This window comes from Thalassophryne amazonica, chromosome 8 (genome assembly GCF_902500255.1).
Source record: "Thalassophryne amazonica chromosome 8, fThaAma1.1, whole genome shotgun sequence".
NCBI classification, from domain to species: domain Eukaryota; kingdom Metazoa; phylum Chordata; class Actinopteri; order Batrachoidiformes; family Batrachoididae; genus Thalassophryne; species Thalassophryne amazonica.
Genome location: NC_047110.1, coordinates 3784195 through 3811208, shown reverse-complemented (window position 1 = coordinate 3811208; position 27014 = coordinate 3784195). Strand labels below are relative to the sequence as shown.

The 27014-nt window shown below is 42.5% G+C and overlaps 1 protein-coding gene across 1 annotated transcript in view; it reads left to right on the top strand.

The window, feature by feature from the left end:
* The window catches only part of LOC117515211 (paired box protein Pax-6-like), a 353676-nt gene extending 328705 nt beyond the window's left edge, over positions 1-24971 (top strand). Inside the window, exon 10 of the mRNA XM_034175687.1 lies at positions 24886-24971. Within this exon, the coding sequence (XP_034031578.1) occupies positions 24886-24971 (86 nt within the window). The remainder of the gene's footprint in view (positions 1-24885) is intronic.
* The last annotated feature ends 2043 nt before the right edge of the window (positions 24972-27014 follow it).

Below are 27014 nucleotides of genomic sequence, written 5' to 3'. Positions count from 1 at the left end.
AAGATCAGATGATTGGTGACAGCTGTCACAGGTAATAAGTGACAGGTGTCACCCCGGCTGCTCCTGTGAGGCGGCGGCGCCCTCTTGTGCCTGGAGCCCGCACTCCAGGCAGGGTGCCCTCTGGTGGTTGTGGGCCAGCAGTACCTTCTCTTCAGCGGCCCACACAACACTGCAAGCCCAGATCTGTCATTCAACGGAGAAATCTTCATTTAAAAATGAGAAATTTACAGCTAAAATTTAGCCCTCCGCAAAACTGTCATCACATCCGGGACGCTGCCGAGACGTCAGGGAGAAGACCCAGCATGCATTGCGCGTGCCAACTGTAATTTATGGATTTACGTCAGTTTGCATCTGCACCTTTTTATTGTCTTATACGGAAGGATCTACTTTTTTAAAACTTCATATTGTCTTGCAGTACACTTGGTGAGTACACATTTCTTTTATTTGTGCTTGAAAATTATTTTTGGGGACTTTTTCATACGCCCGTTTGATTGAGGGGTGTCGCATTGAAAATCTACTGTCTTTCGCCTCCGGTGTTACCGTCGTGGGGTACGGAGGCGGAACCCGCAAAGAATCCAAGTCATTAAAAAGATATAAACCTCTCTCAGCGGCCACGGAGCTCTGTGGCTCCGATTACCGAGACATGCGGCGCTGCAGATTTTGCCGCAAGAAGTTTGTCCTTGCGAGCAACAGGTGTCACCGGGCGCTCCGCATCAAAACGGCGAGCGTATTCTCTGGACTTGTGCCAAGTTGGCTGCACCTCCATTCAGTAGACAGAGCCGTGTCTGCTGTGAGTGGCCCGCGGCGGCATTTAACGAGCGTATGCACTCGGTAAGCGCATCGGAGGCAGTGAGAGCGAGCTCGTCGGGGAAGAACAGCGCCCGCTGTCGATGTCGCCGCTGATCTGAGCATGCAGAGCTGTATCTCGCATTCATTGCAGCTTACTTTTGGATGTTGAAACCAGGATGTGTATAACAGTAACATTACTAACAGATAAAATCAATTTCAATGCGGGATCAGACTGAAGGTGCGAGCGCGTCGTCTTGTCCCCGACGTCATGGAAATTATCCGGATGTACAAACTGTTTTCACGGAGGGCTAAATTTTAGCTGCAATTTTGTCATTTTTAAACGAAGATTTCTCTGCTGAATTACAAATATGGGCTTACAGATTTACTTTACTGCATTCATAAGGGTCTTATAAATACATATCAGCTATTTCTTTCTGAAATCTGACCACATTTATTTCAATGCAGGTCTACTTTAATATATGTAATAATAATCACAGACCTCAGTGAGGGAGTCAGTAAATGAATCAGTGAGTCGGCGAATCAGTCAGCAAGTCATGCTATGACTTGGTCTTCGGAGTGAGATTGCATCAGAATTTTGGCTCTCTGTTGGGACTGTTTACACAGAGACTGCTACCTGCTGCTTTGGACTTGAACTAACAGTCTTTTTCAAGACTTTTTTACTTTTTACCTTTTTACTTTTTTTAAACTTTTTTACTGTGCTCCAACGCCTAAGGAAGACCTCTAACGGTCGAAACATCGCGACGGAGCACTTTTATCAGCTAACTTTCATTAGCGTTGGCAAGCTAACTAGCTTGCTAACGCTTTCGTTTTTATTTTATTTTTTTATTTTATTTTAGCACCGTTGTCGTGCGTTCGCTGTTGTCGTGCGTTGCCTGTGCTGCTTCATGGCCTGTTTGGTGCCTTGATTGGGGCACTCCTTCTGCTGAATCACCTCTGGATTATTTGCACATTATTCACTTTGTGTGTTTTTGGGAATCCGCTAGCTTAGCGCAGCTACTAGCTCTTAGCCGGTTTAGCATGGCGGCTTTTCCTGTCTCTCCCGTACTTTTCTGCTCTGGGTGTGAAATGTTTAGTTATTCCTCGGCCTCTTTTAGCAGTAACGGTACTTGTAATAAGTGCAGCTTATTCGTAGCTTTGGAGGCCAGGCTGGGCGAATTGGAGACTCGGCTCCGCACCGTGGAAAATTCTACAGCTAGCCAGGCCCCTGTAGTCGGTGCGGACCAAGGTAGCTTAGCCGCCGTTAGTTCCCCCCTGGCAGATCCCGTGCAGTCGGGAAAGCAGGCTGACTGGGTGACTGTGAGGAGGAAGCGTAGCCCTAAACAGAAGCCCCGTGTACACCGTCAACCCGTTCACATCTCTAACCGTTTTTCCCCACTCGACGATACACTCGCCGAGGATCAAACTCTGGTTATTGGCGACTCTGTTTTGAGAAATGTGAAGTTAGCGACACCAGCAACCATTGTCAATTGTCTTCAGGGGGCCAGAGCAGGCGACTTCGAAGGACATTTGAAATTGCTGGCTAAGGCTAAGCGTAAATTTGGTAAGATTGTAATTCACGTCGGCAGTAATGACACTCGGTTACGCCAATCGGAGGTCACTAAAATTAACATTAAATCGGTGTGTAACTTTGCAAAAACAATGTCGGACTCTGTTGTTCTCTGGGCCCCTCCCCAATCAGACCGGGAGTGACATGTTTAGCCGCATGTTCTCCTTGAATTGCTGGCTGTCTGAGTGGTGTCCAAAAAATGAGGTGGGCTTCATTGATAATTGGCAAAGCTTCTGGGGAAAACCTGGTCTTGTTAGGAGAGACGGCATCCATCCCACTTTAGAGGGAGCAGCTCTCATTTCTAGAAATCTGGCCAATTTTTTTGGATCCTCCAAACTGTGACTGTCTAGCGTTGGGACCAGGAGGCAGAGCTGTGGTCTTATACACCTCTCTGCAGCTTCTCTCCCCCTGCCATCCCCTCATTACCCCATCCCCATAGAGACGGTGCCTGCTCCCAGACCACCAATAACCAGCAAAAATCTATTTAAGCATAAAAATTCAAAAAGAAAAAATAATATAGCACCTTCAATTGCACCACAGACTAAAACAGTTAAATGTGGTCTATTAAACATTAGGTCTCTCTCTTCTAAGTCCCTGTTGGTAAATGATATAATAATTGATCAACGTATTGATTTATTCTGCCTAACAGAAACCTGGTTACAGCAGGATGAATATGTTAGTTTAAATGAGTCAACACCCCGGAGTCACATTAACTGTCAGAATGCTCGTAGCACGGGCCGGGGTGGAGGATTAGCAGCAATCTTCCATTCCAGTTTATTAATTAATCAAAAACCTAGACAGAGCTTTAATTCATTTGAAAGCTTGTCTCTTAGTCTTGTCCATCCAAATTGGAAGTCCCAAAAACCAGTTATATTTGTTATTATCTATCGTCCACCTGGTCGTTACTGTGAGTTTCTCTGTGAATTTTCAGACCTTTTGTCTGACTTAGTGCTTAGCTCAGATAAGATAATTATAGTGGGCGATTTTAACATCCACACAGATGCTGAGAATGACAGCCTCAACACTGCATTTAATCTATTATTAGACTCTATCGGCTTTGCTCAAAAAGTAAATGAGTCCACCCACCACTTTAATCATATTTAGATCTTGTTCTGACTTATGGTATGGAAATAGAAGACTTAACAGTATTCCCTGAAAACTCCCTTCTGTCTGATCATTTTTAATAACATTTACATTTACCCTGATGGACTACCCTGCAGTGGGGAATAAGTTTCATTACACTAGAAGTCTTTCAGAAAGCGCTGTAACTAGGTTTAAGGATATGATTCCTTCTTTATGTTCTCTAATGTCATATACCAACACAGAGCAGAGTAGCTACCTAAACTCTGTAAGGGAGTTAGAGTATCTCGTCAATAGTTTTACATCCTCATTGAAGACAACTTTGGATGCTGTAGCTCCTCTGAAAAAGAGAGCTTTAAATCAGAAGTGTCTGACTCCGTGGTATAACTCACAAACTCGTAGCTTAAAGCAGATAACCCGTAAGTTGGAGAGGAAATGGCGTCTCACTAATTTAGAAGATCTTCACTTAGCCTGGAAAAAGAGTTTGTTGCTCTATAAAAAAGCCCTCCGTAAAGCTAGGACATCTTTCTACTCATCACTAATTGAAGAAAATAAGAACAACCCCAGGTTTCTTTTCAGCACTGTAGCCAGGCTGACAAAGAGTCAGAGCTCTATTGAGCTGAGTATTCCATTAACTTTAACTAGTAATGACTTCATGACTTTCTTTGCTAACAAAATTTTGACTATTAGAGAAAAAATTGCTCATAACCATCCCAAAGATGTATCGTTACCTTTGGCTGCTTTCAGTGATGCCGGTATTTGGTTAGACTCTTTCTCTCCGATTGTTCTGTCTGAGTTATTTTCATTAGTTACTTCATCCAAACCATCAACATGTTTATTAGACCCCATTCCTGCCAGGCTGCTCAAGGAAGTCCTACCATTATTTAATGCTTCATTCTTAAATATGATCAATCTATCTTTGTTAGTTGGTTATGTACTACAGGCCTTTAAGGTGGCAGTAATTAAACCATTACTTAAAAAGCCATCACTTGACCCAGCTATCTTAGCTAATTATAGGCCAATCTCCAACCTTCCTTTTCTCTCAAAGATTCTTGAGAGGGTAGTTGTAAAACAGCTAACTGATCACCTGCAGAGGAATGGTCTATTTGAAGAGTTTCAGTCAGGTTTTAGAATTCATCATAGTACAGAAACAGCATTAGTGAAGGTTACAAATGATCTTCTTATGGCTTCGGACAGTGGACTTATCTCTGTGCTTGTTCTGTTGGACCTCAGTGCTGCTTTTGATACTGTTGACCATAAAATTTTATTACAGAGATTAGAGCATATCATAGGTATTAAAGGCACTGCGCTGCGGTGGTTTGAATCATATTTGTCTAATAGATTACAGTTTGTTCATGTAAATGGGGAATCTTCTTCACAGACTAAAGTTAATTATGGAGTTCCACAAGGTTCTGTGCTAGGACCAATTTTATTCACTTTATACATGCTTCCCTTAGGCAGTATTATTAGACGGTATTGCTTAAATTTTCATTGTTACGCAGATGATACCCAGCTTTATCTATCCATGAAGCCAGAGGATACACACCAATTAGCTAAACTGCAGGATTGTCTTACAGACATAAAAACATGGATGACCTCTAATTTCCTGCTTTTAAACTCAGATAAAACTGAAGTTATTGTACTTGGCCCCACAAATCTTAGAAGCATGGTGTCTAACCAGATCGTTACTCTGGATGGCATTTCCCTGATCTCTAGTAATACTGTGAGAAATCTTGGAGTCATTTTGATCAGGATATGTCATTCAAGCGCATATTAAACAAATATGTAGGACTGCCTTTTTGCATTTACGCAATATCTCTAAAATCAGAAAGGTCTTGTCTCAGAGTGATGCTGAAAAACTAATTCATGCATTTATTTCCTCTAGGCTGGACTATTGTAATTCATTATTATCAGGTTGTCCTAAAAGTTCCCTAAAAAGCCTTCAGTTGGTTCAGAATGCTAGAGTACTGACGGGGACTAGCAGGAGAGAGCATATCTCACCCGTGTTGGCCTCTCTTCATTGGCTTCCTGTTAATTCTAGAATAGAATTTAAAATTCTTCTTCTTACTTATAAGGTTTTGAATAATCAGGTCCCATCTTATCTTAGGGACCTCGTAGTACCATATTACCCCATTAGAGCGCTTCGCTCTCAGACTGCGGGCTTACTTGTAGTTCCTAGGGTTTGTAAGAGTAGAATGGGAGGCAGAGCCTTCAGCTTTCAGGCTCCTCTCCTGTGGAACCAGCTCCCAATTCAGATCAGGGAGACAGATACCCTGTCTACTTTTAAGATTAGGCTTAAAACTTTCCTTTTCGCTAAGGCTTATAGTTAGGGCTGGATCGGGTGACCCTGGACCATCCCTTGGTTATGTTGCTTTAGACGTAGACTGTGGGGGGGTTCCCATGATGCACTGTTTCTTTCTCTTTTTGCTCCGTATGCATCACTCTGCATTTAATCATTGGTGATCGATCTCTGCCCCCCTTCTCGGCATGTCTTTTTCCTGGTTCTTTCCCTCAGCCCCAGCCAGTCTCAGCAGAAGACTGCCCCTCCCTGAGCCTGGTTCTGCTGGAGGTTTCTTCCTGTTAAAAGGGAGGTTTTCCTTCCCACTGTGGCCAAGTGCTTGCTCATAGGGGGTCGTTTTGACCGTTGGGGTTTTTCATAATTATTGTATGGCCTTGCCTTACAATATGGAGCGCCTTGGGGCAACTGTTTGTTGTGATTTGGCGCTATATAAGAAAAAAGTTGATTGATTGATTGATTGATGAGGGCCGGACAGAGACAAGCAAAGGGCCGCATGTGGCCCCCGGGCCGCAGTTTGCCCAGGTCTGGCCTAAGGGAATCGAAGCTAACATTTTGGTTACCTGTTCCCACCACTGGTGACATGAAATCTGGGTTTCCACAGGGGTCTGTCTTAGCTCACCTGCTTTTCTCCAATTATATACAACCCCTGGCAATAATTATGGAATCACCGGCCTCAGAGGATGTTCATTCAGTTGTTTAATTTTGTAGAAAAAAAGCAGATCACAGACATGACACAAAACTAAAGTCATTTCAAATGGCAACTTTCTGGCTTTAAGAAACACTATAAGAAATCAGGAAAAAAAATTGTGGCAGTCAGTAACGGCTACTTTTTTTAGACCAAGCAGAGGGAAAGAAATATGGAATCACTCAATTCTGAGGAAAAAATTATGGAATCACCCTGTAAATTTTCATCCCCAAAACTAACACCTGCATCAAATCAGATCTGCTCGTTAGTCTGCATCTAAAAAGAGTGATCACACCTTGGAGAGCTGTTGCACCAAGTGGACTGACATGAATCATGGCTCCAACACGAGAGATGTCAATTGAAACAAAGGAGAGGATTATCAAACTCTTAAAGAGGGTAAATCATCACACAATGTTGCAAAAGATGTTGGTTGTTCACAATCAGCTGTGTCTAAACTCTGGACCAAATACAAACACATGGGAAGGTTGTTAAAGGCAAACATACTGGTAGACCAAGGAAGACATCAAAGCGTCAAGACAGAAAACCTTAAAGCAATATGTCTCAAAAATCGAAAATGCACAACAAAACAAATGAGGAACGAATGGGAGGAAACTGGAGTCAATGTCTGTGACCGAACTGTAAGAAACCGCCTAAAGGAAATGGGATTTACATACAGAAAAGCTAAACGAAAGCCATCATTAACACCTAAACAGAAAAAAAAACAAGGTTACAATGGGCTAAGGAAAAGCAATTGTGGACTGTGGATGACTGGATGAAAGTCATATTCAGTGATGAATCTCGAATCTGCATTGGGCAAGGTGATGATGCTGGAACTTTTGTTTGGTGCCGTTCCAATGAGATTTATAAAGATGAACTGCCTGAGAGAACATGTAAATTTCCACAGTCATTGATGATATGGGGCTGCATGTCAGGTAAAGGCACTGGGGAGATGGATGTCATTACATCATCAATAAATGCACAAGTTTACGTTGATATTTGGACACTTTTCTTATCCCATCAATTGAAAGGATGTTTGGGGATGATGAAATCATTTTTCAAGATGATAATGCATCTTGCCATAGAGCAAAAACTGTGAAAACATTCCTTGCAAAAGACACATAGGGTCAATGTCATGGCCTGCAAATAGTCCGGATCTTAATTCAATTGAAAATCTTTGGTGGAAGTTGAAGAAAATGGTCCATGACAAGGCTCCAACCTGCAAAGCTGATCTGGCAACAGCAATCAGAGAAAGTTGGAGCCAGATTGATGAAGAGTACTGTTTGTCACTCATTAAGTCCATGCCTCAGAGACTGCAAGCTGTTAGAAAAGCCAGAGGTGGTGCAACAAAATACTAGTGATGTGTTGGAGCGTTCTTTTGTTTTTCATGATTCCATCATTTTTTCCTCAGAATTGAGTGATTCCATATTTTTTCCCTCTGCTTGGTCTAAAAAAGTAACCGTTACTGACTGCCACAATTTTTTTTCCTGATTTCTTATAGTGTTTCTTAAAGCCAGAAAGTTGCCATTTGAAATGACTTTAGTTTTGTGTCATGTCTGTGATCTGCTTTTTTCTACAAAATTAAACAACTGAATGAACATCCTCTGAGGCCGGTGATTCCATCATTTTTGCCAAGGGTTGTAGCACCCCTTGGGCACATATTGCGGTGTTTTGGGGTTACTTTTCACTGCTATGCTGATGATACTCAGTTATACATCAAGTCAAGTCAAGTCAAGGTTTACTTTATTGTCCCAAGGGAAATTTGTCTTGAGCTTGCAATGCCATAATTAAAAAGTAAAACCACATACAATCATGCAACAACCAGATAATATACCATTACATAAATAAAAAATCACAGGAAACAGTCAGTTAAAATTAGATAATCTTCAGTGAGGCCCCTCAGTGTCCGATAATGCGTCTGTAGGTATTATCCAGATTTATTCAACAGAGCAATAGACAAAGGAACAAAGGATTTTTTAAATCTATTGCTCTTATACCTGACAGCCCGATACCTTCTCCCTGATGGCAAGAGCTCATATTCACTGAAAAGCATGTGGGAAGGCTCCTTAAGAATATTTTTAGCTTGCGCCAGGACCAAGGTTTCAAAAATAGTTTTTAAGGAAGGATACTTTCTCTTGCCAATAATTTTCATGGCGTATCGAACTAGTTTCTCAATTTTGGATTTGCTCTGGACAGTAAGAGAGCCGAACCAAGCTACCATGCCATATCTAATTAGGCTGTCCAGCACAGCATTATAAAAGGAAGCCAATATTGTTGAACTCACACCAAACAATCTGAGTCTTCTTAAAAAATGAAGCCTCTGGGACAATTTGCAGCATAAAAAAATCCACATGCGCATAATGCAGATAACTGCTGGTAATCTCATCCATATAGGAGGAAGACGTTGCATCAGAATTTTGGCTCTCTGTTGGAACTGTTTACACAGAGACTGCTACCTGCTGCTTTGGACTGTGAATTAACAGTCTTTTTCAAGACTTTTTTACTTTTTTTTTTTTTTACTTTTTTTACTTTTTTACTTTTTTTTTTTTTACTTTTTCACCGTGCTCCAACGCCTAAAGAAGACCTCTAACGGTCGAAACATCGCGACGGAGCACTTTTATCAGCTAACTTTCATCAGCGTTGGCAAGCTAACTAGCTTGCTAACGCTTTCATTTTTATTTTATTTTTTAGCACTGTTGTCGTGCGTTACCTGTGCTGCTCCACAGCCTGTCTAGTGGATTTTTATTTTATTTTAGCACCGTTGTCGTGCGTTCGCTGTTGTCGTGCGTTACCTGTGCTGCTTCATGGCCTGTCTGGTGCCTTAACTAAAGCACTCCTTCTGCTGAATCACCTCTAAATTATTTACACATTATTCACTTTGCGTGTTTTTAGGAATCCGCTAGGTTGCGTAGCTACTAGCTCTTAGCCGATTTAGCATGGCGGCTTCTCCTGTCTCTCCCGCACTTTTCTGCTATGGGTGTGAAATGTTTAGTTATTCCTCGGCCTCCTTTAGCAGTAACGGTACTTGTAATAAGTGTAGCTTATTCGTAGCTTTGGAGGCCAGGCTGGGCGAATTGGAGACTCGGCTCCGCACCGTGGAAAATTCTACAGCTAGCCAGGCCCCTGTAGTCGGTGCGGACCAAGGTAGCTTAGCCGCCGTTAGTTCCCTCCTGGCAGATCCCGAGCAGTTGGGAAAGCAGGCTGACTGGGTGACTGTGAGGAGGAAGCGTAGCCCTAAACAGAAGCCCCGTGTACATGTCAACCCGTTCACATCTCTAACCGTTTTTCCCCCACTCGACGATACACTCGCCGAGGATCAAACTCTGGTTATTGGCGACTCTGTTTTGAGAAATGTGAAGTTAGCGACACCAGCAAACCATAGTCAATTGTCTTCCGGGGGCCAGAGCAGGCGACATTGAAGGAAATTTGAAATTGCTGGCTAAGGCTAAGCGTAAATTTGGTAAAATTGTAATTCACGTCGGCAGTAATGACACTCGGTTACGCCAATCGGGAGGTCACTAAAATTAACATTAAATCGGTGTGTAACTTTGCAAAAACAATGTCGGACTCTGTTGTTTTCTCTGGGCCCCTCCCCAATCAGACCGGGAGTTGACATGTTTAGCCGCATGTTCTCCTTGAATTGCTGGCTGTCTGAGTGGTGTCCAAAAAATGAGGTGGGCTTCATTGATAATTGGCAAAGCTTCTGGGGGAAAACCTGGTCTTGTTAGGAGAGACGGCATCCATCCCACTTTGGATGGAGCAGCTCTCATTTCTAGAATCTGGCCAATTTTCTTGGATCCTCCAAACTGTTGACTGTCCAGCGTTGGGACCAGGAGGCAGAGCTGTGGGTCTATACACCTCTCTGCAGTTCTCTCCCCCTGCCATCCCCTCATTACCCCATCCCGTAGAGACGGTGCCTGCTCCCAGACCCACCAATAAACAGCAAAAATCTATTTAAGCATAAAAATTCAAAAAGAAAAAATAATATAGCACCTTCAACTGCACCACAGACTAAAACAGTTAAATGTGGTCTATTAAACATTAGGTCTCTCTCTTCTAAGTCCCTGTTGGTAAATGATATAATAATTGATCAACGTATTGATTTATTCTGCCTAACAGAAACCTGGTTACAGCAGGATGAATATGTTAGTTTAAATGAGTCAACACCCCCGAGTCACACTAACTGTCAGAATGCTCGTAGCACGGGCCGGGGCGGAGGATTAGCAGCAATCTTCCATTCCAACTTATTAATTAATCAAAAACCCAGACAGAGCTTTAATTCATTTGAAAGCTTGACTCTTAGTCTTGTCCATCCTAATTGGAAGTCCCAAAACAGTTTTATTTGTTATTATCTATCGTCCACCTGGTCGTACTGTGAGTTTCTCTGTGAATTTCAGACCTTTTGGTCTGACTTAGTGCTTAACTCAGATAAGATAATTATAGTGGGGCGATTTTAACATCCACCAGATGCTGAGAATGACAGCCTCAACACTGCATTTAATCTATTATTAGACTCTATTGGCTTTGCTCAAAAGTAAATGAGTCCACCCACCACTTTAATCATATCTTAGATCTTGTTCTGACTTATGGTATGGAAATAGAAGACCTTAACAGTATTCCCTGAAAACTCCCTTCTGTCTGATCATTTTTTAATAACATTTACATTTACCTGTTGGACTACCCTGCAGTGGGGAATAAGTTTCATTACACTAGAAGTCTTTCAGAAAGCGCTGTAACTAGGTTTAAGGATATGATTCCTTCTTTATGTTCTCTAACGTCATATACCAACACAGAGCAGAGTAGCTACCTAAACTCTGTAAGGGAGTTAGAGTATCTCGTCAATAGTTTTACATCCTCATTGAAGACAACTTTGGATGCTGTAGCTCCTCTGAAAAAGAGAGCTTTAAATCAGAAGTGTCTGACTCCGTGGTATAACTCACAAACTCGTAGCTTAAAGCAGATAACCCGTAAGTTGGAGAGGAAATGGCGTCTCACTAATTTAGAAGATCTTCACTTAGCCTGGAAAAAGAGTTTGTTGCTCTATAAAAAAAGCCCTCCGTAAAGCTAGGACATCTTTCTACTCATCACTAATTGAAGAAAATAAGAACAACCCCAGGTTTCTTTCAGCACTGTAGCCAGGCTGACAAAGAGTCAGAGCTCTATTGAGCTGAGTATTCCATTAACTTTAACTAGTAATGACTTCATGACTTCTTTGCTAACAAAATTTTGAACTATAGAGGAAAAAATTACTCATAACCATCCCAAAGATGTATCGTTATCTTTGGCTGCTTTCAGTGAGGCGGTATTTGGTTTAGACTCTTTCTCCTCCGATTGTTCTGTCTGAGTTATTTTCATTAGTTACTTCATCCAAACCATCAACAGGTTATTAGACCCCATCCTGCCAGGCTGCTCAAGGAAGTCCTACCATTATTTAATGCTTCAGTCTTAAATATGATCAATCTATCTTTGTTAGTTGGCTATGTACCACAGGCTTTTAAGGTGGCAGTAATTAAACCATTACTTAAAAAGCCATCACTTGACCCAGCTATCTTAGCTAATTATAGGCCCAATCTCAACCTTCCTTTTCTCTCAAAGATTCTTGAGAGGGTAGTTGTAAAACAGCTAACTGATCACCTGCAGAGGAATGGTCTATTTGAAGAGTTTTCAGTCCGGTTTTAGAATTCATCTAGACAGAAACGCATTAGTGAAGGTTACAAATGATCTTCTTATGGCTTCGGGACAGTGGACTAATCTCTGTGCTTGTTCTGTTGGACCCTCAGTGCTGCTTTTGATACTGTTTGACCATAAATTTTATTTACAGAGATTAGAGCATGCCATAGGTATTAAAGGCACTGTGCTGCGGTGGTTTGAATCATATTTGTCTATAGATTACAGTTTGTTCATGTAAATGGGGAATCTTCTTCACAGACTAAAGTTAATTATGGAGTTCCACAAGGTTCTGTGCTAGGACCAATTTTATTCACTTTATACATGCTTCCCTTAGGCAGTACTATTAGACGGTATTGCTTAAATTTCATTGTTACGCAGATGATACCCAGCTTAATTCTATCCATGAAGCCAGAGGACACACACCAATTAGCTAAACTGCAGGATTGTCTTACAGACATAAAGACATGGATGACCTCTAATTTCCTGCTTTTAAACTCAGATAAAACTGAAGTTATTGTACTTGGCCCCACAAATCTTAGAAGCATGGTGTCTACCAGATCTTACTCTGGATGGCGTTTCCCTGACCTCTGTAATACTGTGAGAAATCTTGGAGTCATTTTGATCAGGATAGGTCATTCAAAGCGCATATTAAACAAATATGTAGGACTGCCTTTTTGCATTTACGCAATATCTCTAAAATCAGAAAGGTCTTGTCTCAGAGTGATGCTGAAAAACTAATTCATGCATTTATTTCCTCTAGGCGGACTATTGAATTCATATTATCAGGTTGTCCTAAATTCCCTAAAAAGCCTTCGTTAATTCAAAATGCTGCAGCTAGAGTACTGACGGGGACTAGCAGGAGAGAGCATATTTCACCCATGTTGGCCTCTCTTCATTGGCTTCCTGTTAATTCTAGAATAGAATTTAAAATTCTTCTTCTTACTTATAAGGTTTTGAATAATCAGGTCCCATCTTATCTTAGGGACCTCATAGTACCATATGTCACCCCAATAGAGCGCTTCGCTCTCAGACTGCAGGCTTACTTGTAGTTCCTAGGGTTTGTAAGAGTAGAATGGGAGGCAGAGCCTTCAGCTTTCAGGCTCCTCTCCTGTGGAACCAGCTCCCAATTCAGATCAGGGAGACAGATACCCTCTCTACTTTTAAGATTAGGCTTAAAACTTTCCTTTTTGCTAAACCGTATAGTTAGGGCTGGATCAGGTGACCCTGAACCATCCCTTAGTTATGCTGCTATAGACTTAGACTGCTGGGGGGTTCCCATGATGCACTGTTTCTTTCTCTTTTTGCTCTGTATGCACCACTCTGCATTTATCATTAGTGATCGATCTCTGCCCCCTCCACAGCATGTCTTTTTCCTGGTTCTCTTCCCTCAGCCCCAACCAGTCTCAGCAGAAGACTGCCCCTCCCTGAGCCTGGTTCTGCTGGAGGTTTCTTCCTGTTAAAAGGGAGTTTTTCCTTCCCACTGTAGCCAAGTGCTTGCTCACAGGGGGTCGTTTTGACCGTTGGGGTTTTTCATAATTATTGTATGGCCTTGCCTTACAATATAAAGCGCCTTGGGGCAACTGTTTGTTGTGATTTGGTGCTATATAAAAAAAAAGTTGATTGATTGATTGATATAAAATCCTTAGAAGATTACCTTGCATCAGTGAGAAGCTGGATGTCTAACAACTTCCTACTTTTAACTCTGATAAGACTGAAATGATGGTTCTTGGTCCAGTGAGACATTGGCATCAATTTGACCAGCTAACACTTATCCTAGGCTTGTGTGTCGTACATCACACTAACAAAGTGAGGAACCTTGGGGTAATTTTTGATCCTACATTGTCCTTTGACCTCCACATTAGAGACATTGCGAGGACTGCTTTCTTCCACCTGCGAAATATAGCAAAGATTCGTCCCATCCTGTCTATGGCTGATGCTAAGACCCTGATTCATGCATTTGTCTCTTCTAGATTTGACTACTGCAATGTTCTATTTTCTGGTTTACCGCAGTCCAACATTAAAGGCTCTCCAGTTGGTTCAAAATGCTGCTGCCAGAATTTTGACAGGAAGCTTACACTGTGCGAGTTCTGGCCCTTTTTCAGTTGATTTTTCACTCGTGCAAAGAATTTTTTGGATCGCGCCGAGTTTCAGCTTAATCGTGCATCCTGCATCCTGCAGTCTACATGGAGTAACAAGCTGCGTTTATCATCTCACGACCACCTCCCAATCGGGAATCGTATGGTCGGATGAAAATCAAACCTGTTTGATATTTTGGTCGGGCATCGTGGCTCGTGAGGGTTCCACACTGTTGATGGAGCGCTACAAGCATGTACGTGCTGATTACCTCGCGCACTGTCCATGAGCAAACACCAGAGAGAGCAAACAGTGATCTCATGTAAAGTCTTGTGTTTTTTTTGTGTGTGTGTGTGTTCCCTCGCAATAACTTAATATCATACTAAAGTTCATGCCTATCAGCGCGCACAGTGAGTGGAATCAGGTGGTGGGAGACTGAACGTATATGCGCGTGCACACACACACAGCAGACAGCAACAGGATTTACGACAGATGTTCACAACTGTAAAACTCCTTATGAAATATAGTTTATTTATACAACAGTGTAAGTAGCAACACCTGTTATGAATGTTTTTTTCTTTTTTACCATCCTCTCATGAATCATGTTGCTGTCTGCTGTGTGTGTGCGCACGCGCGCATATACGTTCAGTCTCCCCCACCTGATTTCACTCACTATGTGCGCTGATAGGCACGAAATAAATTTTTTTTTAAAAAGAAATGAGACCTGACGTGTCGTTTTTGAACGTACAGTGTGAGCAGTCAGATCGCATCAGAGCATCGGGCCATACAGTGTGAGAACATGAATCGTGCTCTCTGAACTTTTAAACCCTGCGGTTTTGTCACACAGTTTGAGCTGGAGCCAAGTACAATGACTGAAAATATCATACAGTGTCTGCCCAACCTTAGGTGACCTAATTAAACCCTACGTACTGGCCAGGGCTCTGCTGTATAATTAGTGAATATCACTGGGTTGATATAAATAATAAATAAAAGGGGATGCAATACAGAACCCTGCTGTTAAATAACCCTGGTTAATTAAAAAATAAATGCCACTTACGGGATGTGAACCTGCAATTTACAAAAGCCGTGATTACCAGATGGAAACTTTACCACTGCACTACAATCACTGTCTTATAACAGGAGTATAAAATGGCTAAAATCAACAATCAGATACATGTATTTTTTAAAAAGAGAAAAAGCACCGCGATAACTGACCAAATGGCATTTGTTACGGCGTTTTTCTGCTGATACGTGACTGTCGCACTGTTGGCTTGTCATATGGTCCTGCGCCTCTCACAGGACACGTGTGTCGGGCCGGGCCCATGGGTCCTGTCAGATAGACGTGACATTCGGATCGTCTGCTGCATGTCCACATGAACTTATAATCTGTTTCTCCAGCCATTTCTACAACCCCAATTCCAGTGAAGCTGGGACGTTGTGTAAAATGTCAATTAAAACAGAATACAATGATTTTCAAATCCTCTTCAACCTATATTCAATTGAATACACCACAAAGACAAGATATTTAATGTTCAAACTGATAAACTTTATTGTTTTTGTGTAAATATTTGCTCATTTTGAAATGGATGCCTGCAACATGTTTCAAAAAAGCTGGGACAGTGGAAACAAAAGACTGGAAAAGTTGATGAATGCTCAAAGACACCTGTTTGGGAGATGCGAGGTGGCGCTGTGAGATGTAGTCATGTCTCGTGCAGGCTCCGGGCAGGTTACATTTTTTTCTCAATAATAGAGCTCAGCTCTTTCAAGTTCGAGTTAGCCTTTCATAGTACCTGTTTAGTAACACAGATATTTTGAGAACGCACCTGAAATTACCTCTGCTGTGACAAGTAACAACGTAATCTCTCCCAAGCTTGCTCTGCTACGTTAGCAGTAGCTGCTCACTCAGTGGAGTCCGAGGCTAACAGCGCTGAAGACATACTGACTGTGAAGAGGTTAACGCAAGCTTTGAATGGCCAACAAGAGTCTATCTGTGAGATGATTGGCAAAGAAATTAATGATCTGAAGATAGATATCAAAACAACATGGACATTGTAAAAAGTGAGCTAACCTGACCAGTTGCTAGCCTGCAGGCCTCATTGACGTCACAGGAGAGCCGAATCTGCCACCTGGAGAAATCAGTAAATTTCACTGGCGACATTGTGTCTGAGTTAAGTACTGCAGTTACACAGCTCCGGAGAGAGGTAGGAGTGCTGCAAGCCCAAACTAAAGATCTTGAAAGCAGGTCAAGACAAAATAATTAGCGCCTTGTCAGGATTGAGGAGTCGGCAGAACAGGGGCAGTCAGTAACAAAGTTTGTGTCTGAGCTTCTGAAGGGCATTTTGAGACTGGAGGAAACCCCTATTTTGGACCAAGCACATCAATCCCTTTGTGCAAAACCCAAGCCTGGTGAGCCGCCACGGGTGATTATTATGCGTGTGCACTCTACCGAGGTATGAGATGAAATCTTACATAAATCCAACCAGCAGAAGTAACTCACTTACAGAGAGAAGAGGGTGTATGTTTTTCCTGACTACACCTCTAAAGTGTCAAAGAAGAGAGCTGCTTCAGGAGACGTGAAGAAGAGAGTGAGGTCCATCGAAGGTGTGAAGTTTGGTCTGCGTTTTCCTGCCACTATGCGCATCACATTTCTGGCGGAGAAGGAACAGCTGTTTGAGGAACCGGAGCAGGCTATGGACTATGTGAACCGCATGCAAGTCACCAGAACTAATGACTAACTGGGCGCTTTGTTATACCATGGTCATAAATATAAGCATGGGCGTGTTAACTGAGTTTTAAGAGCGTCTCTCTCTGTTGATCTAACTGTTCCCTGCTGACTGCACTGTATTTTTTTCTCCTTTCCCTCTCTCTGCTGGACTCTACCATATTGCACAGATCTATGATTTAATGGCTTTACAAGTTGTACCTGATTTCCGTTAGCCACTGGACGTCGATTAAGTGCTTAAACTTATCAGTAGGTGATTTCATTTGGTTATCTTTTCCATTATGCTCAAAGCAGTACTCTGTATTATTAGAAATGGTCCAGTGGTTTGTGCCACGTCGTCGCAGCTCGGAGCGCGGTGCGCTGAACGTCCTTAAAGGGGTCCTTAAAGCTGTACTAACAGACCTTATTCTCTGTGAAGCCCGTAAAATTTTCCCCGAAAGCCAGATAAATTTTTCGAATGGTTTCCAGGTGCCAGTCTCTAACAGCTTCTGAAAAAATTCTGATGGAAAAAAAAACCTCAAATCATTCCGCCATTTCCAGACAATGAAAATCCGACAACGGGGCGGGACCACTCCTTCCACAAGGCGTGCTCACAGGCGAATGACGTCACTGACAGGCATGGAAAAACTCACGCATGCGCACGAGGGTTCAAGCATGTCTGACGTCAAAACATATGAATGAAATCCATATAGTTTAAAATAAAAATAAAAAGGTACGATACTTTATGGACAGACCTCGTAATTCATAAGTCATTACAATTTACAGCATCCAACATTATTGCAGACTATGGAGGTCACTATGGAGGTCACTATGTAGTTGTCAGTGGGCCTCATAGCTAATATACCAGTAATAATATTAAATATATATGCACCGAATTGGGACAATTATACTTTTTTTTCAAATTTTCTATACAACCTACCCAATTTAGACACTCATCCTTTAGTTTTAGGTGGCGATTTTAATCTTGATCCAGTATTGGATCGGTCCTCCACCTCTACTTCAAGGTTAGCAAAATCTGCTGCAGTCAACTCATTTAATTGAGGATTATTCTGTGACAGATATATGGCGTTACCTTAATCCCACTGTGCATACTCCTTCTTTTCTCCAGTGCATCAGTCATTTTCCCACATCGATTATTTCTTAGTAGACTGTAAATTGCTTCAATTTGTGGAAGCCTGATCATATAATGCAATTACGATATCTGATCACTCACCTCTTACAGCAACTATTAGGTTTGCATTTCACGCTCCAAGACCCCCCTGGAGACTTGGCATTTCTGTTTTATCTCAAGATGATTTCACCAAACTTATAGGTGGTCAGATTGACTTCTTTTTTGAAATGACTGCCACTGTGGAGGTATCATATGGAACCTTGTGGGAGGCTCTCAAGGCCTTCATTAGGGGTCAGATTATATCACGTATGGCTCACAACAAAGACAAGTTAATAACGATAAACAAGACATGACAAACCATATCTCACTTTTACAAGCAACATACTCAACTGCACCTACCCCCAACTTGTTTAAACAGCTCCTTATAGAGAAAAACAAGTTTGACATTTTACTGTCTACGAAAGCGGAAAAAAATCTTTTGAAATCTCACCATCATTTTTATGAATTTTGGAAGAAAGCAAGCAAATTGCTTGCCCATCAGCTTAGACAAGCTTTAATTTCCAGTTTTATTGCAAAGATTAAAACACCTGATGGCTATGCATTAGACAGTGAAAAAATTAATAGCAATTTTAAGGAATTTTACCAATCTTTTTATACCTCTGAACATGAAATGCAACCCGATTTTGACAATTTTTTTTTACCAATCTTAACATATGTTCTCTAAACAAAGAATTTCAAAGGTCTGAAAATTCACAGAGAAACTCACAGTAACGACCAGGTGGACGATAGATAACAACAAATAAAACTGGTTTTTGGGACTTCCAATTTGGATGGACAAGACTAAGAGTCAAGATTTCAAATGAATTAAAGCTCTGTCTGGGTTTTGGATTAATTAATAAGCTGGAGTAGAAGACTGCTGCTAATCCTCCCCCTCGACCCGTGCTATGAGCGTTCTGAAAGTTAGTGTGACTCGGGGGTGTTGACTCATTTAAACTAACATATTCATCCTGCTGTAACCAGGTTTCTGTAAGGCAGAATAAATCAATATGTTGATCAATTATTATATAATTTACTAACAGAGACTTAGAAGAGAGAGACCTAATGATTAATAGACCACATTTAACTGTTTTAGTCTGTGGTGCAGTTGAAGGTGCTATATTATTTTTTCTTTTTGAATTTTTATGCTTAAATAGATTTTGCTGGTTATTGGTAGTCTGGAGCAGGCACCGTCTCTACGGGGATGGGGTAATGAGGGGATGGCAGGGGGAGAGAAGCTGCAGAGAGGTGTGTAAGACTACAACTCTGCTTCCTGGTCCCAACCCTGGATAGTCACGGTTTGGAGGATTTAAGAAAATTGGCCAGATTTCTAGAAATGAGAGCTGCTCCATCCAAAGTGGGATGGATGCTGTCTCTCCTAACAAGACCAGGTTTTCCCCAGAAGCTTTGCCAATTATCTATAACCAGAGTTTGTTCCTCAGCGGGTGTGTCGCCGAGTGGGGAAAAACGGTTAGAGATGTGAACGGGTTGGCGGTGTACACGGGGCTTCTGTTTAGGACTACGCTTCCTCCTCACAGTCACCCAGTCGGCCTGCTTTCCCGGCTGCTCGGGATCTGCCAGAGGGGAACTAACGGCGGCTAAGCTACCTTGGTCCGCACCAACTACAGGGGCCTGGCTAGCTGTAGAATTTTCCACGGTGCGGAGCCGAGTCTCCAATTCGCCCAGCCTGGCCTCCAAAGCTACGAATAAGCTACACTTATTACAAGTACCATTACTTCTAAAGGAGGCCGAGGAATAACTAAACATTTCACACCCAGAGCAGAAAAGTGCAGGAGAGACAGGAGAAGCCGCCATGCTAAACCGGCTAAGAGCTAGTAGCTGCGCTAAGCTAGCGGATTCCTAAAAACACACAAAGTGAATAATGTGTAAATAATTTAGAGGTGATTCAGCAGAGGGAGTGCTTTAGTTAAGGCACGTAAAGATTACACTGTGAAACAAATTGTTATCTAGATCAATCTAACTATGCAGATTAAACAGCTAACAGATACAGCAAAACACCGCTGTGCTCCGGAATAGGAAGTGATACAATACCGCAGTGAGAGCCAACCACCAGTAGAGTGGTTCAGTAGAGTGGTTCATTCAGTTATTTGTTGCTTTTCCTTGTGTTATACTTTCGTCACTGGTTCATTCTTTATCATTTATTGTGGAGTTTGTATTTGTTCACTCTGGGTCTTTTAAGTTACTTTAGTCTTAGTTTAGTTCTGTTTATCACATTTGTTGTCTAATGTTTAGTCACAGGTTTTTGTTATTTTTAATCTTCAGTGTTGCTCGTCAGATTATGTTCTATTTGTCATTTATTGCATTATTCAGTAGTCACTGGTTTTGTTTTCTGATCATCACTTATTCTCTGTTGAACCAATAGTTTGTTTTGCCATTTTTATTCTATTCACTTTTCTATATCAGTCAGTAACAGTTCCATTCTCGTTTTAGTTTTAATCACTAGTTTTCTTGTTTTCCCCTTTTTGACTTGTCACGTAAGTTCTTAGTTTTGCTCCTGTTGTTTTGTTTTGTCATGTTTCTCACAGTTAGTTTTTCTGTCACACTTCTCTTGTTTTGCACCGCTTTGTTTTGCCCTCCCGCACTCTCTTGCCTTTCTTCCCTCTTCTTTGTTCACTAAACCACACCTCTTTCCAGAACCTTCCACACACCTGCTTCACATCAACCTGATTAGTTTGCTCCTTATTAAAACCCTCACAGTTCTACAGCTCACTGCCTGATTGTTGACTTTGTTCACTCTCTCGCCTTTAGTTCATGTCTTGTTTGCTTCTTAGTGTTTTGACCTTGCTTGTTTGCTCCGACTTCCGCCTTGCCTTAATCCTCTGTTTTTGCCTGTGATACTCCTCGACGTCATTGTTATGACCTCAGCTTGTATTTTTGACCACGTCCCAGCCTGTACCCTGTGTGATACCTCTGCCTCATTGTGTGTACTGACTCTACTGCCTGGTTACCAGATAAAGCCTTTTATTCATCACAACCAGCCACGTCTGAGAGTCTGCATTGGTCTCCACCTGTTTCCTGTGTCAATCCATCACAAGTCCTGACAGTTGTACTTTTATATCGGGTTTTGCTTTCTGTTAATTAGTCAGTTCCTGTATAGTTTTGCTTCAGTAATGATTTTCTGATGAGTTTTCCAGTAGTTTTTCTTTTGTAATTATTATATCTTGGTTTGCTTTTAGTTACCATGATTCTTGCTCAGTTCTGGTCCCTTAGTATCATATTCTGTTTTTGCTCTGTTCTCACGTTGTCCTCATTTGTTTGTGTTCACTCCACTTCCCGCACGTGCCTCGTGTCTTTGTCTCCCACACTTTGATTCTGTCTGTTTGCATTTTCATTCACACCCGCTCTTGCACCTGCTCACGCATCTTTGTATCTGACATCACTCCACTTTGTGCACTCCCTTCCCCATTATCTTGCCCATGCATAATCTTTGTTCACTAGTCACGCACCCTTCCAGAACTTTCATTGACACCTGCTTCTTGTTCCACTAATTACACCACCAGTTATTTAAGCCCTCATAGTCTCACAGTTCACTGCCCGATTGTTGAATGTATTTCACTTTCCAGCCATTTCTTGTCTTGTTTAGCCTTTGCATCAGCCTGCCAGTGTTTGACCTTGTTTTACCCTTGACTTCGTACTTGTCTTTGCCTCTGAGTACCACCACGCTGTGTTTTTTTTTACCTCAGCCTGTTTTTTGGACCAAGCCTCAGCCACACGTCTATCTGTGCCTTCGCCTTCGCTGCTAGACCACCTGTGTACCGAATCCCTGCCTGTTTTACGAGTAAACCTAATTCTAACAGCACCTGCAGTGAGAATTTGCAGGTGATGTAACACAGTGGTAAACATACCACTGTCCCAGCTTTTTTGAAACGTGTTGCAGGCATCCATTTCAAAATGAGCAAATATTTGCACTAAAACAATTAAGCTTATCAGTTTGAACATCTTGTCTTTGTGGTGTATTCAATTCAGGTTGAAGAGGATTTGCAAATCATTGTATTCTGTTTTTATTTACATTTAACACAACGTCCCAACTTCATTGGAAATGGGGTTGTACATGTTTTTATGTATTTCCACATGAGGACAGCAAGCACACACACGCACCTGTCCATCAAAACACGGTACGTGTTCTGCAGCTGTGACATCCAGGACCAGAGATGTCCCAACAGCTGTTGGCAGCCAGCTACACCCCCATCCGTTCTGCGCACAGACCAAGGTGTCACTAGGTGACCAGATGAGAGGCGCCTGGCCTGCCGGGGAGGGTACATGCAAACCACACACACGCACCTGTTGGGGAGGAGAGAGGGAGTGCAGGAAACACACGCACATGTGTTGTGGTGGTAACCGACAATGACACGGCACATGCATTCACCACCAGCTCGAAAGTGATCATCTGGTGACTGTTTTCGTGCAAACAATGTGAATGGCTACACAAGTGCCAAGTGAACGGTGTAGATGTTTGTGTGTGTCACCTGGAATTTGGCCGACACCTGCCATGAGAGGGCTCAATGGGCTCTCACAGTGCACACTCTGTCTTTCAGCTGCTGGTGTGTGCAACCGGTCTAGCAGCAGGTGTACGAGGCGTTAGAGGCAGCTACAATTTTACATGTATTGCATACGATTCCTAGTTCATGTGCAATTCATGCGCAGTTTGACCACATTCATATTATGTGTGGCCCTTAAGATGCACGTATTTTCCCTTTCATATGGCTAGAATACTGGCATCGTATGTTATTATGCTTTTACTCTTAATTCATTTTATAGTAAACTGAGCGTGCATTTTTATCTAATTTCTGGTCTGTTAGTGAAGCTTAGGGATAGTAGCTGGCGATCACCTTAGTATTTCTTTTGTTTTTCTTGTTGTTTAATGCTGACAAATTATACTGTATTTTTTGTCTTTCTGATGCCTGATTCTGTTTTTTCTCTGTTTAAGGTGCAGCTCCATCCAGAGATGGGTGTGTTGTCTGTTTCTATAACCCTCCTGTCCTGTGCACCGGCAACTTTTCCTGTATATTCATTTTGTGAATTGTTTTGTGATTTGTGTGTGCATGGCCCAAGCAGAGGGTTGGGACATGCGGGGGGGGGGGGGGGGGGGGGGGGGTCTGGTCTGCTTAGCACTGCCATCCGTGTTCTTGCTCTGGTGGTTAGTAAGGTTTGACCATACCTGTGTGAAATGCCTTCAGGCAACTTTGTTGTGATTTGGCGCTACATAAATGAAGTAAACTGAAAATGAAATTTGTCTGTATGTGGCCGTGACTGGTGTCTTGTCCAGGGAAAACCCCGCCTCTCACCCACTGTCTACTGGGATAGGCTCCACCCCTGTGATCCATAACTGGAATAAGCAGGTATAAAAAAATTAATGCCTGAATTTGTTACATATTAAATATTATATTTTCTTCATTTAGTTTATTTTGGGTAACAGGTTTTGGGTGAAATAAGAAGGTTTTGGGGTTTGCAGTTTGCACAGAGCTTTGCTGATGGGCTTAGGCACGAATTTTAAAGCACAACATGTTTGAATTTGTAAAAATTCAAACATGTTTGAACTGAAGTTATTGTACTTGGCCCCACAAATCTTAGAAACATGGTGTCTAACCAGATCTTTACTCTGGATGGCATTTCCCTGACCTCTAGTAATACTGTGAGAAATCTTGGAGTCATTTTTGATCAGGATATGTCATTCAAAGCGCATATTAAACAAATATGTAGGACTGCCTTTTTGCATTTACGCAATATCTCTAAAATCAGAAAGGTCTTGTCTCAGAGTGATGCTGAAAAACTAATTCATGCATTTATTTCCTCTAGGCTGGACTATTGTAATTCATTATTATCAGGTTGTCCTAAAAGTTCCCTAAAAAGCCTTCAGTTAATTCAAAATGCTGCAGCTAGAGTACTGACGGGGACTAGCAGGAGAGAGCATATTTCACCCATGTTGGCCTCTCTTCATTGGCTTCCTGTTAATTCTAGAATAGAATTTAAAATTCTTCTTCTTACTTATAAGGTTTTGAATAATCAGGTCCCATCTTATCTTAGGGACCTCATAGTACCATATCACCCCAATAGAGCGCTTCGCTCTCAGACTGCAGGCTTACTTGTAGTTCCTAGGGTTTGTAAGAGTAGAATGGGAGGCAGAGCCTTCAGCTTTCAGGCTCCTCTCCTGTGGAACCAGCTCCCAATTCAGATCAGGGAGACAGATACCCTCTCTACTTTTAAGATTAGGCTTAAAACTTTCCTTTTTGCTAAACCGTATAGTTAGGGCTGGATCAGGTGACCCTGAACCATCCCTTAGTTATGCTGCTATAGACTTAGACTGCTGGGGGGTTCCCATGATGCACTGTTTCTTTCTCTTTTTGCTCTGTATGCACCACTCTGCATTTAATCATTAGTGATCGATCTCTGCTCCCCTCCACAGCATGTCTTTTTCCTGGTTCTCTCCCTCAGCCCCAACCAGTCCCAGCAGAAGACTGCCCCTCCCTGAGCCTGGTTCTGCTGGAGGTTTCTTCCCGTTGGGGTTTTACATAATTATTGTATGGCCTTGTCTTACAATATAAAGCGCCTTGGGGCAACTGTTTGTTGTGATTTGGCGCTATATAAAAAAATTGATTGAAATTGATTGATTGAAAAAGTGAACCAGGTATTGAAACACTGGTGAAAATGTTTGTTTGTCAGTCGTCTTACTCAAGAAGTACTGAACCCAATTTTGAACCTCAGCCTGTCTCAGAAAGCCATTTCATTTTTAGTTAGTTTGCAATATTTTTATCTCACTTCCTAAACAAGCTTCAAATTGAAAGAAGTTTCTGGACTTTAGTCCCACGTGTCACTATGTTTGTGCTGCTTTCATCAGGTCTCGGTTCTCCTGGTGTCTCAGTCCCAGTCCAGGTCCCAGGAAGTGATGTAGTTGTGCCGCAGTACTGGTCACGCCTGCAATGATGTCATTTCAGTGTGACCGACGAGAATGAGAGGCGGTGCATCATCATCATCAAACACTCTCACAGCCTGTGGACTTTACACAAACCACTCAGTGTCCATTTGAAGATTTTGTGGGAGGAGCTACGTTATGTCATGTTGCTGTGTGAAAGTGTTTCTAGTGCCGAGTTGTCTGCCATGTGTACAGAATCAAATCCAGAACTGAAAATAATCTTTGAGAGAAGAATCCCCATTCTGTCCTAACAACTCCAAATCTCAGAGACACTGAGGACAATCAAAAGCCCTCAGACTGATGGTTTGTTATTCAGAATGTAAATTTTACACAATAAAAGTTTTCCATCCTGAATTCTTATGTTTCATTTGTTTGTGAATTAGTTTTATCAGCAGAACCATCCTGGAGTCTGATGTAAGTAGATACACTCACTGGCCACTTTATTAGGGACACCTGTTCAATTACTTGTTAACACAAATAACTAATCAGCCAATCACACGGCAGCAACTCAGTGCATTTAGTCATGTAGACGTGGTGAACATGACTTGCAGAAGTTTAAACCGAGCATCAGAATGGGGAAGAAAGGGGGTTTAAGTGACTGAACGTGGCATGAAAATTCAGTAAGGTATATCTTCTATTATACATTCCAAATTTGAGGTGGAATTCTACTAGTGCTTACTAAGGTAAACCTAAATATATTACAGAGAATGATCTAAAAAAAAAGAGAAGATATCCGGTGAGCGGCAGCTGTGTGGATGAAAAGGTCTTACATACTGGTTGAGCAGACTGGATTAATGGACATACTGGTTGAATGGATGACTGCGTGATGCACGTCAGTATATGTCAGTACACATAACACAAATGAGTCCGAATGGAGCATGAACAAGGATTCGCCCTCGAGAAAAATCGGAGCTGCTTCGAATGAATGGTACAGTCGTCGCTACATCCATTCAGGCACAGCACATGCACTCTGCATTCATGTGTTGCTCGCGCTGGCAACCCATTCGAATGGTGGACAAGATGAGGTCACACTGCCATCTACTCGCAACAATCGCACGGCATGTCGAACACCAGTCGAACATACTGTGTCACAACCAAGGAAGGGGCTGCAAGAACTCATCAGCAATCTCGAACCCTGGCCGAATGGTGTGATTGAGGCAACCTTCACACCATGGGCCAAATGATGGCGAATCGCATGCAAGTGGCCATTCCATTCATTCTCAGCCAGAGTTGGCTGGAGTCCATGTGCTACCCATGAACATCCAGCACCACTCATGAGGCACATAGAAAATGTGGGGACATTTACGCAGCCACCATGAAAGTAGAGAGCAGGTGACCTCGTGTGAACTGGCTGCACAAATGGCCCTGCCTTTTCTAAGTGCCCCATAAGTGTGCCGTTTCCCCCCAGCAACACAAATGGTGTGCGAGTGTGTGGTGTTCGCCACAGAACAGATGGCATGCCAGTGTGCCTTTCCCCCAGCAACACAAATGGTGTGCGCGTGTGCAGTGTGCACCACTGCAACACAAATGTCATGTGAGTGTGTTGCCCCCCCCCCCCCCCACAGTATTAACCTACATTGTGGAGGTGCAGCTGAGGTGGAGAAGGCTCCGAGGATGGCTGTAGTGCATTGCCATCACTGTCCAGCGCAGCGTGCACATCTGTACGGCTGTTATGTCCATGACGGAACAGCTGACAGCTGTGAAACACCAATCATGGCATATCCAGCATGTACCACTGGAGGAGACATGCAATCACAATGTCCACACGGTCCGTCATGTGACAGCCTGACAGATTGATCAGCCACATCCTGGAGCCATGTGCCCATTCATGTGAGCGCATTGCTGTTCCTGACAGGTGGGCGTGTCACACGCTGGTGATGTGATGTCTGTATTGACATGATCACACACTCTCACATTCAGTACAGTTATGCGTTTGTCAGGGGGCCGTGGTTAACATGTAATCACGTCATGGGTTGGCTGTCATTCAAAATCAAGCAGGGAAGGAGCTGACCATGTCCCACAGCCAGTGACTGCAGTACTGCAGTGTGCGCCGC